This window comes from Drosophila takahashii, chromosome 3L, assembly GCF_030179915.1.
Source record: "Drosophila takahashii strain IR98-3 E-12201 chromosome 3L, DtakHiC1v2, whole genome shotgun sequence".
Taxonomy (NCBI): Eukaryota; Metazoa; Arthropoda; class Insecta; order Diptera; family Drosophilidae; genus Drosophila; species Drosophila takahashii.
This window is the reverse complement of record NC_091680.1, coordinates 13391977-13406384: the sequence shown is the minus strand read 5'-3', so window position 1 is coordinate 13406384 and position 14408 is coordinate 13391977. Positions and strand designations below refer to the sequence as shown.

The window sequence follows — 14408 nt, the reverse complement described above, 5'->3', positions numbered from 1 at the left end:
TATCGATATCGATATCGCAGGGTGACCAGTTCGAGCAGGCGCTCATCTCTATTTTTTTTACCTTACCACTACCTGTCGTACAATTATTGGGGCGTTAATATGCGTAAGTGATAAGATAGTGAGTTAAAAAAGCTCTCAAAAAGTGCAGCAAAATGAAAGGAAGAGAGGAGAGGCCCTGCGAAGATCGGGAATCGCTGTATTTTGGTTCCATTCAACTTTTATCAGCGGGGGACTTACGCCATTTTGGAGCCCTGCCACCCCCAGTTTTCTGGGTCTATCGAAAATTTGGGTGCCCCCAGCTGATTGGCTCTTTTGTTTTGCTAGCCGGCTTCGTTCTGGGATTTCCCCATTTTCGAAACTTTATCTATAAATCTATCTATTTTGCAGTACCGCTCTTTGGGACCATGCCGAATGGCGTCAGTTTGCCAAATCACCCGAATTTCCTCAACCAACTGGCGGCGGCCATTTCCACGGCTGCCTCGACGACCTCGGTCGTGGGAAATCCCTCGTCGCCGCCCAAACAAAACCCGAACAAGATGGTTAAACCCCAGCAGCAGCAAACGCAGGGCAGTGCGCCGATGGATCTGGAAAACGAGAACGAACACTCCACGGATGTCAGCTCCACGACGGCCCACAAGGAGCCCAAGCTGCAGGCCACATCCTCTACGATCTCTCTGCCGGATTCGGCGCAGCTTTACCTGAACGGGCTGATGCACGCGCCTCCGGGTTATCTGTACTTTCCGGGTGGAGCTCCAGGTGCTCCTGGAAATGCTCCTTCAACAGGAGGCTCGGGATCCACACCAGCATCTACAGGAGGCAACACCGCCAATGCCCAGATGCTAATGGATCCCACGGCCATGATGGCAGCGGCCATGCAGCAGATGCAACAGATGCACTATGCAGCGGCAGCTGCAGCGGGAATGACCACGGAGGCGGGAGCAGGACTGGAGGGCACACTCAGTGCGGGTAAGGCATTAAAACTAGAGCACTGCAATGAATTATTTTCAATTTTTTGTTTTATATAAAAGAATTAATTAGAATTTTTAGGGCCGTTTTCTCGTCCGTTTGTTAAATTTAAAGTAAGGTTACCCCTGAAAATCGTATGGGATAGAATTGAATGAATGAATGGCATGAATTCCGAAATAATTCAAACGACAATTTCTTTTGAAGAAGAAATGGCCATAATTTTGTGATTATTTTATTTACTAAGCAGTTAACATTGATTTCTTAAAAATTTTCCACTTTCTGTTCTCAAAAGAAAGCACAAAACAATCTGGCATATTCAAAAAATTCATAAAAATTATTCATTTATTTATTCAATTCGAAATTAATTACAAAAACAGTCAATTTATTTCACATAGAATTTAATTAAACAAATCAGAAATTTCATGGCATAACATAACAAAAATTTAATGATTCAAGCAGCGCTCTAATTTAAAACCCAGAGAAATAATAAAACCCTTTTCCAGATGGCGTTACACCAGCTGGCCTGAAAGAGGTGATCAAGACCAAGAACTGCATCCTGTTTCCGCCCAATCCGAACGCTCCACCACCCACAATTAGGGAGCGACCGCCGGGCTGTCGGACAGTCTTTGTCGGTGGACTTCCCGAGAACATCACCGAGGAGGTGATCCGTGAGATTTTCGAATCGTGCGGAGAAATCACCACTTTGCGCATGTCCAAGAAGAACTTCTGCCACATTCGCTACCGCCAGGAGGGGGCAATAGACCGGGCCATCTACCTATCCGGCTATCGGCTGCGTATTTCGGCCCTAAATGAGCCACCCAACTTTGGGCGCCTGCATGTGGACTATGCGCAGGCGCGGGATGATCAATATGACTACGAGTGTCGGCAGCGGCAGCATCAAAGGGAGCAACGCCACAGGGAGCGCATGTCGATGGACAGGATGCGGTCGCAGTCGCCGCCACCAATACCGCACTATACGGACCACGAGGCGACGGCCGTGGCGGAGCATTTGCGCACCAACGAGACCTTCGTGAAGGCCATCCAGACGATCACCGCCTGGTTGGAGCGGGGAGATTGCACCAAGCGGAATGCCAATGTCTTCTACTCGATGATCCAGAGCACTCACGCCCACGTAAGAAGACTCCATGCCGACAAGCTGCAACTGGAGGAGGATCTGAAGAAGGCCAGGGACAGCTATCGCAACCAAATGGGCACCATGTCCACGCAATGTAAGTGTGCCGGCCTTCGTGGCTCAGAGATCAGCTTTCTTAGCTCTAGTCTAGACGGGAATTTAGGCGCCGCTCCCACTTTGAAATCCTATTTTTCCGTTTTTCGTTGCGCCCGGGTTAGCCTCTTAGCGTCTGTATATCTGAACAATCTACCAGCGTACTACACACCCACACTCAAACACACCATTCCCGCCCAACACACACACACTCTTTAGCAAATCTAGTCATTGAATTATTAAATGACAAAAAACCGTCTAAAAGTTGCTCGCCAAAAGTCGAAGGAGCAAGACTAATGAATCCAAGCAGGATCAGGTAAAGACCAGCCAAAAAAGGACAAAGCCCAAAGGCGCCGCACAGCGAGAAAGTCAGTTGATGAGGCGATCATCGGGATTTATTGGTTCTAAATCTGTTTAAAATGTTAAGCGTTAAATATACTCAACTAAAATTATCAGGGAATCAAACATAAACATTTACTAGCCATGTTAAAATGTAAATTTAATGAGTTATATTACTAACCGCTGACTAAAAATCATGCTTATCGTTATATTTATAGTATATCTTTTTGCAAAATCATTTAATACCTTACTATAATAATACCAAAGCTTAAATATTTAATTTCAAGAACAGTTTGATTCCCTGAATATAATTATAATTTCTGTTTAATCAGTCATATCCTAGTCATACATTCTACATTCTGTAGCCAAGTCAATTACCAATTTTGTATGCACCACGTTGATCGCCCCATTCACCGATTCGTTCCACTGTGCGGCTGATTCTCACTCACTTCCACTGTGTCTCGACACCACCACAAAAGTCTCAAGTCTTATTTGGCCCAAAGGTTTGTAAGCCGCAAGGCAGAGAGCAAATTCAAGCAATCCATTGGTACATGAAAAGGAACCAACTTCCTTTGTAGACCCAAAAACTGTCAGACTCTCGGACAAACATAAAGATAGGTAATCACGCTGTTGTATTCTCTCTAGATTGTTCCTACATAATAATAATAATATCAACCTTAAATAACCGTAACTATTTTACATAAATAATTGCTATGCGAGGGTCTCTCCTGTAGTTTAATTCAATTTTTCATTTCTCACTCATTTTATTCGCAAAAGAAAATGTCTAGTTTGACAAAAGGTGAAGAGCAAAACTGAAAAATAATCCAGAAAAAAAAAACAAAACAAAAAATACCCTCTGTCCTCCCTTAATATTATTATATATTATTGCATTATTGTTCAGTCACTCAGATTGAAAAAGTGTTCAATGCCGCTAGTCACAAGAAGGTTTGGGACCATTTCACCAAAGCCCAAAGAAAAAACATCGATCAATGGAAGAAGTTAGCCACGGTACGTACTAAAATGTTCAAATAATCAAATACGAACAACTTCAAAGATGTTGCAAAATGTGTATAAAAACCAAATGCCCATTTACTGTCCAAATACTTTTGATTCATTATATCGTATCTCTCGTTTTCATGTTGTTGTATCCGTTCTTATTGATGTTGTTGTTGTTGTTATTATTGTTGTGGTGTTGCCGTAGATGTTTAACCATTTTACTAACCCGTTTTTGTGTTATCAGTTTCAGTCAGCATGTCACCCATTTACCCGTCCTATATAATCATAACGTACGATTCCATTGCTGACGCTTATAGCTGCTAATTGCTCTTTATTAATTGTTAATTTCTTCGTATTTGTCCTGTGCATTAATACTTCATTTAGCTGTTTGTACGTACGAATATCAAAATTTCCATGTCACTTAACAAAAGAATTAAACCATTTAATATCGTTGTAATTTGCAAGCTTTCCCAAATGTATTATTTATCGACTATCATTAAACTTTTAAATGTAGTGTTAGAAATACGAATAAGATTATCGAAAGGGAAACTGTTTAATTAAATTTATTTTATAAAATATAACAACTATTTTTTAAACAATTTCCCCCTCATAATCCCTTTATAAGTCTCTTTCTATCAGGTCTTTTCACATTCTTAGCTTTCGCTCTTGATCTGTAATGCTTTAGTCTATCTTTTCTTGGCTTTAAACTATCATTTGTTTATGGACTCTCTATTTTTAACTAAGCATTTGCATAACATTTCCGATAAGCTTTAAAAACTTTGAACTAAACGTAAACTTTTGCCAAGTGTCCACAAGCCTTCGAGTTTCCATTGGAAATTTAATTTGATGAGAAATGTTGAGGGTTTGATGGGCACTCGGTCAAATCGATTGGTTGTGGTAAATAGCAAAAGGAAGAACTAAAAACATTGCTGCTGAGAAACATAATTTGTGCAACAAATACAAATTAATTATTAATAGAAAAGAGAAATTAATCAAAACAAATTCTAAAACTTTTTGAAAATGTGGCGAGGTAAGTAAGCGGGACCATAACAGTGTCGTAAGACAGGAAACAAATTTGATGCATTCTTTAAATACACAAATTTTATAGCTAGGTTATAGATTTACAATCCTGTAAGCAATGGAACTGAAACCAAAGAAACCCATTCAACTGATAGAAATAAAAGACTAATTAAAGTTCTTTTCGCATGCCATGCAGGAACTTCGAACTGTCCAGATCACCGACGATGATGAAATGGAAATATCCGACGATGAGCGGGACTACGATAGACGCGGACCCAGCTCCAAGCGAATTCGCTACGACAGTGAGGGTTTAAAGGTAAGAAAATGGTTAAATCTATTGGATTTTATTTGTATAAAATAATTACACTTTAAAGCATTCACTTATCCATGTAATTTACCATTTTTTCAGGACGAGAACGACTCACTGCGCTGTCAGCTGGAGGCCATACGACATGAGATGACTCTGGAGCGCAGTGATTATGTCCAACGTGAGAAACAAATAAAGGTGCTCCAGGAAACCATCCGCAACATGCAAACTCAGCTGCTGCAGACAAAGCTGCGCGAACAGAAGGACACCAAGGTTATTGAGCAGCTGGAGCGCAATCTCAAGGATGCCGGCGTTAAGCAACTTCTCTTGAAGACCAAGATTAAGGAGACTGTAGACAAGTTGAAGGACAAGGAGGCCAACAGTACCGGTGCCTCGAACGCTTCCAATGCCTCGAATCTTGACTACAGCAGCGGAGATTCGTGCAGCCAGGAGGACACGGAGATCATCCGCAACCAGCAGCAGACGGAACCGGAAATAATTGATATCGACAAGGTGGACGATGATGTGCGCATCATAGAGCACCAAAGTGGTGTGGTGGAGATTCACGAGATCGAGGATGATGAAAAGCAGGAGACTGCTAAGGAGTCAACGGAAAGCAAAGCAAAGGAGTCAATTATAGAAAGTAGTTCCAAGTCAAATAGCGAGGTGACTATAAATAAAACCAACACGTTGCACACACCGCCATCGCCCGGGGAAGAGGTTTGTGAAAATAAAATATATAAATAAGAAACTATTCATTAAGAAATCCATTTAGAAGTCAAAGGAAACGTATAATTATTACATCGTTGTCCTAAAAATATCCCAAACTGATCTCTAATATTTTTCGTCTTTATTTTAGGTCACCTTCAAGTCCCTGGTCCTTGCAGAAGCCAAGATAATTGCTCTAGCCTCTGCCTTCTTAGTGCTACATCCCCATGGCGTTGATATTGCCAACATAGCCAGTTACTTAAGCGGAATGCTGTGCAACAATGCTGCCCCCAGTAACCATGATGATCTTGCCAATATACTCGGAAAGTACACAAATCTCTTTAAGACCGATCAGGCCAAGTGGAGGTTCTGTGGCTTCAGCGAACCTACGGAATCTCAGTCGGAGTCAAAGTGAGGTGGAGAATGCGGAGTGTGGACTCTCGAATAAGATGATAATTGAATGCTTTAATTATGTTACAACTATATCATAATGCATAGCGAGTAAGCGGGAAGAAAAGTGAAATGTTAACCAAAGAAAGACGACAGTTTTTCGATGCAATCACAACTTAATGAGACCAGTTCCAGTTTTAAGGGCAAGTACTCGTAGTTAACTCTATCGCAAGAAAGACACCACAAACTAACTACCGTTTCAATTATTTAAATAACTCATACACTTAAGCTAAATGAATTCAATATATACAAAATATATATACATCAATATTTTAAATAAGCTGAGAGGCCGAAAGTCGTGTTGCTAATGTTGAAGATGAGGCGAAAGAATGGAACCAAATAAATTTTATGCTAAACTACGTGTGATTTTCTTTGATTCGAAAGGGGTAGCAAATAAATCATCGATTTCTATTCAGTTTTATTCGAAAAAAATTAAAATTTGAACTGGGCTCTAATCAAGCCTTTAAAAAGACTTTACAATTGACAAATACAAATTTTTGCTGACTAATAAATCCGTTTTAATTCAGTCTTCTAGAAAATAATCAACTTCCTAAGTAAGGCTTACCCTACCCAACATTGCACCGCATAAAATACGGCAAATTCCAAAGGCAAGCTGCTTGCAATACAATTTATGGATTAATAAAGATATTTTAAGATTTCCATATTTATTTTTAAAATTCGATTTGATTTCGGTTATATCACTGGAATTAAATTAACTTAATTTATTATTATCGGACTTCCTGACTCAGACGGTAACAATTTTATGTTAATTTAAATGCGAGTTTTGGCAATTTAATTTTTGGAGAGCAAAGATATTAAAATGTTGTAAATTAAAAAAAAGAGATGTTAATTATTAAAATTACTGCAAATTTGCAGTAATAGAAAGTTAGGAAGGGAAAATAATGTATTTTAATAATTAACATCTCTTTTATTTAATTTACAACATTTTAATATCTTTGCTCTCCAAAAATTAAATCAAAATTCAAATTTGCAGTGCAAATTCTATAATTTTATAATCCCTTTTTAAAATCTTCCTTAGTATCTGCTGAGTAATAATTCATGGATTTGTTGAAATTTGCTATTATCCTTCCATCACATTTGGTTTTTATCCAGCAGGGAACTTCAAAATATTACGTGAAAAGCTTACGTTGCTTGCGTAAGCCGTTATAAAGTGCGCGAAAAGAAGCTGCGCGTCCTCTGTCAAGGACAATGCCCAACAGCATCCTGCCACCTCCTGTCCTGCAGCCCCGCCTCCCACGCCCTTTGCACTAGTATATCTGTGACGTGATGAAATTCCATACTCTGGCTTTGAATTTCCCCAATATTTGTGACGTCAACGGAGCGTTTATCGTATTTAAAGCGCGCTTTGAAATTAAGCATAAACCGTAACAACAACAACAAATTTACTGAGAGATGAAAGTACAGCAACAACAACACCAGCAGAGGGGAGATGAAAGAGAGAACACGAGCGAAAATTTCCCAAAGAAAGAACAAAGTACTACAGTACACTGGAAAAAATCAGATCAAAATATTGTTAAATGGTTATTAGTTAGTTTACATTTATAGTTTTCTGGCATTGATAGCCTTTGCTTCAAAAGAATACAAAATATAATATTTAAAATAAAAAATAATAAAAGTGCAAATCATTATTTTATCTTCAATTTGTTTAAAATAGAGTTTTTTAATAAATCTTAAAGTTAAATAATATGTTTTGATATTTTTGTCGTTTTTTTTTATTTTTAAATTAAGTTTTTAATAGCAAGTTCTAAAGTTGAACTACAAATTTCCTTATTTTTAATAAAATACGATGGATGTCATTAATCCGCTTTAAATTGGAATCCGAAAAATATATATTATCTTGAACCTTTTATTATAAAATATTTAAGTTACACCAATGGTTTCGATACTTTTAAACAAGTATACCATGTAGAATATCATGGGGTTAGTCACCATACTAAGTAATTTTTTCTCCGTGTGTATCGGTGTGTTCCGAGTGCTTTTCTGCCGCTCTGCCTCAGCCAACGGCGACGTCGATGAGGGAGGCCCGTCTATATCAACGCTATCAGTCGTTTTTGCGAATCCGAGGCGCGCGGTTCTGTTCCAAAAAACCCGGAGCAGGATTCCAACAGAATAAACCACTGATTTTTTCGTACATGTCCATGTAACGGTGCCCATTCAGCGTGTGTTTTATGTGCGTGAATGTGAACTGTAATTTCGTCCGCCGCTGTATATTTTAATATAATTACGTGCACTTTCTTTGTGCAAAATAAGAAACAGGAAAAAATCGGGAAAAAAGCAAGCACTCTCCTTTCCCGCTCTGTCGAAGGACAATTCAAGTTCACGAATTGGGAAGCTGCGAAGGCAACAACAAAGCACGTGTTTTTGTTTTTTTCGGCGGGTAAGTTTGAGTTTCACCCGGTCTTTTAAACACAGTTTGAGAGCCACTGACGTTTCAAACAGGAAAATAAAATTCAGAATAAAAAATGTGTACGAAATGGCTAGCAAAGTGATAAATTAACGGGTAGAGTGAAAATAGAAAAATATTTGAAAATAAATAGAGAAACCCGAATCCAATTTGAGTACATTTTTTATTAATGTGAAACCCGTGTGAGAAAAATATGTTCAAAATTTTCCATTCATTTCAAAATATTGAAAAAAACAATAATATTATGCGACACTTATTTGCAAAAGTGACTACTATGAATATTTATTTTTTGCATTTTTGCAATAATATTTATATTTTAAAAACACTTAATAGATAATTGAAATATACAAAAAATGAATAAATTATGAGACTTTTGGCGCCATAATATATTTTTAAAGCTTGTCACGAGAAATTGAAAGTCGTACAATAAATCAGACAGATTAACCACAGTATAGGAAAACATTCAGGAAACTCGTTGAACATTTGAAAACATTTTTTTGACGTCAAAGTTTAAACCGAAAATGTTCTAATGAGCGTCAACCATAAACAAATATTTTGTTTGCGCATAAGTAAGAGTATACTGTATAAAGAATTGAATACTTTTTGAGTAGGCACCATAAATAGAAAGAAAAACTGTGTAAATGTGACATAAATTTAAAAGAACAAAAGGGAGAAATTAACTATTTCTAAGCCGCTTTTCATGTATTTTCTGTGTCATAGGGCTAAATGGGAAATGCTGCACTCAGTCAATCAGTGCATTCTACTTTTACAGAAAAAGGGGAACAGCTGAGGAGTAGGTGTCACGGGTTGCAGTCCCCTAGTCTTAACACTTCCCATTTAAATGTTTTGACAGTCAACAATGATTAATTAGGGACTTCACCATGCGTTTCGGAACTGAACTATTTATATAGAACCGACTGGAGAACATGTTATTGCGTTTTCGATGGGGGGAAAAGCTTTGTGCTGAGTTAAGCGTAAATTTGATGAGACACTGGAACGTGCCAAATGTCAGCGTGGGCTATAAACAAATTCGATTCATAAAATACACGATCTACACACTTATTTATGGCATGATCCCACTTTGTGCGAGTTAAATTCCCGAACATAAGTTTCCCCAACCGCAAAGCACTTCCAGGTATCTACCCAGCAATCTGAAAAAACCCCCCGGCAAACCTTTTTGATTTAGTTTTACATATGCAGCTCGAATCTGATTTTGAAATGGGAATCGGTATTTTAAAATTGAAAAACAGTCACGTACGTTGGAAATTCGTGAGCAATTCCCGACTTTTTCTGCCCGAAACTGAAAGCATTCTCCTTATGTTTAAGTTACTTTTTTCAAGATCGACTGATAGGCTGATAGAACACCTAACGAATGCCTTGGAAACAATTTCATTGCTGATAAGTAGATGGGATCGATTGCATGAGCTTTACGTGCACTTTAACTTGTAGACCCTGATCCAAAAAAAAGGTAGCAATTTCTCAAGTAGGGCGGTATAATTCAAAAGCAACAAAGTTTGCGATATTTTTTATCAAAGCTATTAAGTTTTTAGACTATTAGTCGGGAAAATACATTATTGATAATAATATTTCATTTTTAAAAGCGGCCAGGAAAACCAAGAAAATTTTAGATCATTTTTAATAATATTATAATATGTACTTTAAAGATTTTATATAATCATCAAAACTTAATAACTCACTTAATAAGAATTTGCAAACAATTTTTTTGTTGGCTCAGGAACGCAAAACCTTTGACTAATAAGCGGAACGAATAAGTAGTCAAGATTAGTCAGAATTTGTTTACACTGCTCTCCCTTTTTTCCGCTTTTCAATATTCGGCACAAAACTCGGCTAGTTCATTAAAGTCAATTCATTTGCATTTCTTTACGAGCAAGTTGGTTATCCGCAAAAAAGTTTTTACAGTTGCACATAGCAAAGCAAATCCAATTAACTCGGTCTAGTTCAAGGGCAAATTAACTATTTATATACTGTTGAAATATCTAGTAAATAACTAACCTAAACGGGGATTTCTTTTTGGCGAAATGGAGATGCTATCCCGAAATGACAGACTCAATTTGCATACGGAAAATTGGCGGGGGATTTGAGATTTTCCCCAGCCACAATGAAAACAAACCAGTAACGGAAAAATTAACATCACGTGTCGCGACAGGTAATTGACAACAAGGGGGCGGAAAGGTGGTTGTAATTCAATCGAAGCATTGTGACGTCAGGGAACTGGGGCGTTTCACCTGCAAAATGTAAACAAACTGCAGTGACCCACACATAGATACGATTACAAGATACAGATACATTCCGGTGGCCTTGGCCATGTTGTTGACTCATTTGTGTGATTGGCTTTTAATCAATGAGAGGTGTCGACAATTATTTGCATAACGAAAGTGAAATACGAAATTTCTCTGTCAAGTTCAAGCAGCTAATTTCGCCCATTTCCCCCACATATAATCTCTTAACTTATATATTTTTTCGTATTTAAATCAACGCACTGGCTAGAAGAAATTGTCTAAAAATAGTGCGTAAGAATTTTCAGTGACGTCAAGTTGGGAAATCAAAGGCGCATAAAAAGTTGGCGACACCCACACTTTGGCTGGGAGAATTTGAGATATTTTCCTGCATCCAAACAAGAAGACAAATTCTCAGCAGAGAGGAAATGCTGGGGAATTTATTGCTAGAAATATTTATAGATTTCTGCCTGGTATATGTATCTATAGATATGCATAATTTCCAATTCATAAAATACATTTTACATATTAAAAACCAAGCCCCTTCGTTGATAGATAGCAATTGTCAATATTTACTTTCTACTGAGATGAAGAGTTCAATACCTTTTTGGGGTTTTTAATTTTACAACTTTGACACGTTTTTATACGGTTTGGATCAATGATCTCTGCTGAGACTCAGTTCACGTCTCAGAAATTAAAATCCACTTTTAATATGAATGAAAAAGTCATACGCATTTAATGCATCACATTGCTTAGAGTATTTTTTAATTAATCATATTTAACTGTTAATTACACTTATCTCACTTCGTTTAAAGAATTTCTGGTTTGTTTATGTATTTAACATGTAAACAATTATATTTTTATTACGTGTGAGCATTTAAGTTATTCACTTTGGAATTGTTTTTTGTTTTATTTAATATTCGTTATGCACATTTTGAACTTTTGTAAAAATGTAGTTCCTCTTCCATTCTGCTGTTCCATCTACGGAAGTTTTGGGAATTTCCGCCAATTCTGTGGGAATACTAATCAGATCTCAGCCAGATCTGCCAGCAAATAATTTTCACACCCCCTTTCAACCTGAAACTTCTCCCAACAAAAACAATCAGTCAATCAGCTGCGCTGACGTTGATGACTACTGCTTTTCAATTCACTTTTTTTATGGGCATGCCAAGTTACGCACTGAAATATATCAGATTACCCATAGTATTTGGCTCACAATTAAGCAAAGCGGAAATTGATCATTAAATGCGAGATTAGCGGGTGCAAAAATAAGTGCAAATGTGAAATGTTAATTTCCCGTTATAAATGTCACTTAAACTTTGAGCTAAACTATATTTTTTTCACCTAGTCTATAAGCACTGAAAATTCCAAAACACATAACAATGAATCATGATGAATTATAATATTTTATTGTAGTAACTATCAATATATTATAATTTTATTTCCATCCCTCGATTTATTTTTATTTTATTGGCTTCGGTTCTCATTTACAAATAACAGAAAGCAACTTACATAAATTCAACTCTCTCCTCTCCATTTTTAACGCTTCGAGGAACGACATTACATTCATTTCGGTTGTATTTATAAATTTACATCTGTTTTCTTGGAGATTTCATAACGGGGTTGGCTCATTATCGTTGCAGCTAAACTTGTTTTTTGTGTCGGTTTATTTCAAAAGATTATTTGTTCCTCTCATTTCGCCTCCTAATTAATTGAATGACAGGAAGTACGGAAATCGCTTATAGTAATGTGTAAATATTAGGACTGATATTTTAGGGATTGGATTTGACTCGGACTCCAACATTCCAACCTGGAGACAAATAAATTCAAAAAACAAAACTATTAACCTTGGACCCAAGTTCAAAATGATAAGAGATTTTAATAGGCGGAGGCGTTAAAGATTTAATAAAAATTTTAATTTTAATGTGGAATATTTCGGCGAGCCTTCTGTGTGGTCTTTACTTCTTATCAATGTTTCCAAGCGTCTTTTCATTCAGATTTTTATTTGTCGTTCGAAACAAATGTCTACTATTTGTTTTTTTGCTTATTTCTGCTATCAGGCAAAAGAAACACACGACAAACAATCAAATCAGTTCTATCCACACGCGCCAAGAAGAAGATAGTAAATCAAAGAACACGTCTATAATTTCCGAGACATTTTCAGTAATTTTTCACTTTACTACTTAAAATGGGAAAAGTGAAATTACAGTTCCAGAAATGTAACAACATGCGATTAACTAAATTGACAGTCGTTCAAGTAAAGCAAATATTTGCCAGGCATAATCGAAAACATTTACTACGAATACTGTCTTGTTTATCCATCGTTACAGTTGATAGTAGTTTGTTGGATTGTGCAATTAGACAATTAATCAAGTACACAAAAGATATATCTGCGGTACTCGCAATATCCTTCACTGATAACTTGTACAGAGTGATAAGAGTTCGTTGATATCGGGGAATCGGCTTTGAATTTTGAAATTCAATACGATAATGACACAAATTAGGCCACTTTATTCGAGTGCGTTGTAAACGACAAAGCTCAAGTGCAAACTTGGGGATGATAAGGGTCCGTGTCACTTCAGTGCTAATATTGTATGGAAATCTAATAATGTACTTGTGCGACACATTAAATCTAATGAGGATCTGGGGACGTGTTATCATCATATTTGAGTTAAGTATTAATCAACTGCAGCTACCGTAGAACCCCCTTATCAACCGCAGTGGCACTTGGGATTACTCGGACCTTGGGACTGGGATTCGCAATCGGTAGAGCTTTCAACATTTTCCAGCCACTAGGATCCCAGCAAAAAACAGTCGGTGCATCTGTTCAGAGGAAAATGTGACCACCCAGCTGAGAAGAAAAAAAAAACTGTGTATATAATTATAAATTAATAATGTGTATTTATTGAAATCGCCTGGGACCCAGACGTCGTTCCACTTGGGATGATAAACCCAGTGAACTGCCGGCGAATGCACTCGGCTCAAACTCACGCCTCTTCCGTCGACAAATGATTGACCCTGCCGCCCTCTTTTGGGGCTCGTCCCCAAGATCCAGCCTACGTCAATTCGAGCCCACAATTCTCGCCTATAAATAACAATCAAATCAGCAAGTGGACACCAGATTATGTCAACAGCAGCGAAATAATACGAAATCCAGTGGAGATTATCGCCCCCATTACGCAAATCAATCGCAAAGACTTTGAACTTGTACCGGCCAAGAACATCATCGCCCATTGACCAAGCAACTTCACGGTTGATCAACGCCCATAGTTAATGGCATAGCCATAGTTTTTAATAGTAATACGTCCATGGGGCAATGGCAGTCCAATTCTTAAGCCACAGAATAGCCTCACAGTTGTTGCCATTAAGTCGGGCTCCATAGATTGACTATCGCTGCTCACAATTTGCCGAATGGAGGGAGGACGAAGTATTGTTGTTTTTAATAAAGTTCAAAGATCGATTGCGGGGAATTTTGAAGTGGTAATCACACATATTGATAACGACGATCTTGGAAAACTTAACACAGTGAAAGTTGATAAGCTATAACATTTATTTTGAAAATATGCTGGTGTTCTTAAGTGCGGATATCTGTGAAACTTTAACCAATTAATATCAGTGATGTGAAATATCTTAAAATAATAATGATCCCAGCTTAAGTTCCTATTTTATAATAGTTTTATTTCCTTTTTTAAATTGTTTATCATCATATCATTGGTATTACAAGATATATTTCCT

The 14408-nt window shown here is 37.5% G+C and overlaps 1 protein-coding gene across 2 annotated transcripts; it reads left to right on the top strand.

Annotated features, from left to right (window-relative positions):
* Positions 1-21: 21 nt before the first annotated feature.
* LOC108057319 (ecto-NOX disulfide-thiol exchanger 2) lies at positions 22-6370 on the top strand. 2 transcript variants are annotated; one of them, XM_017141522.3, is made up of 7 exons: positions 22-103; positions 388-966; positions 1470-2195; positions 3432-3538; positions 4743-4862; positions 4956-5573; positions 5713-6370. In XM_017141522.3, exons 1-7 carry the CDS (start codon positions 100-102, stop codon positions 5974-5976), a joined length of 2418 nt encoding a protein of 805 aa, XP_016997011.3. In that variant the 5' UTR covers positions 22-99; the 3' UTR covers positions 5977-6370. The 2 variants fall into 2 exon arrangements, 1 of the variants encoding a protein (XP_016997011.3); XR_011418863.1 differs by lacking the exons at positions 3432-3538; positions 5713-6370 and having other exon boundaries at positions 4956-4974.
* Positions 6371-14408: the final 8038 nt, after the last annotated feature.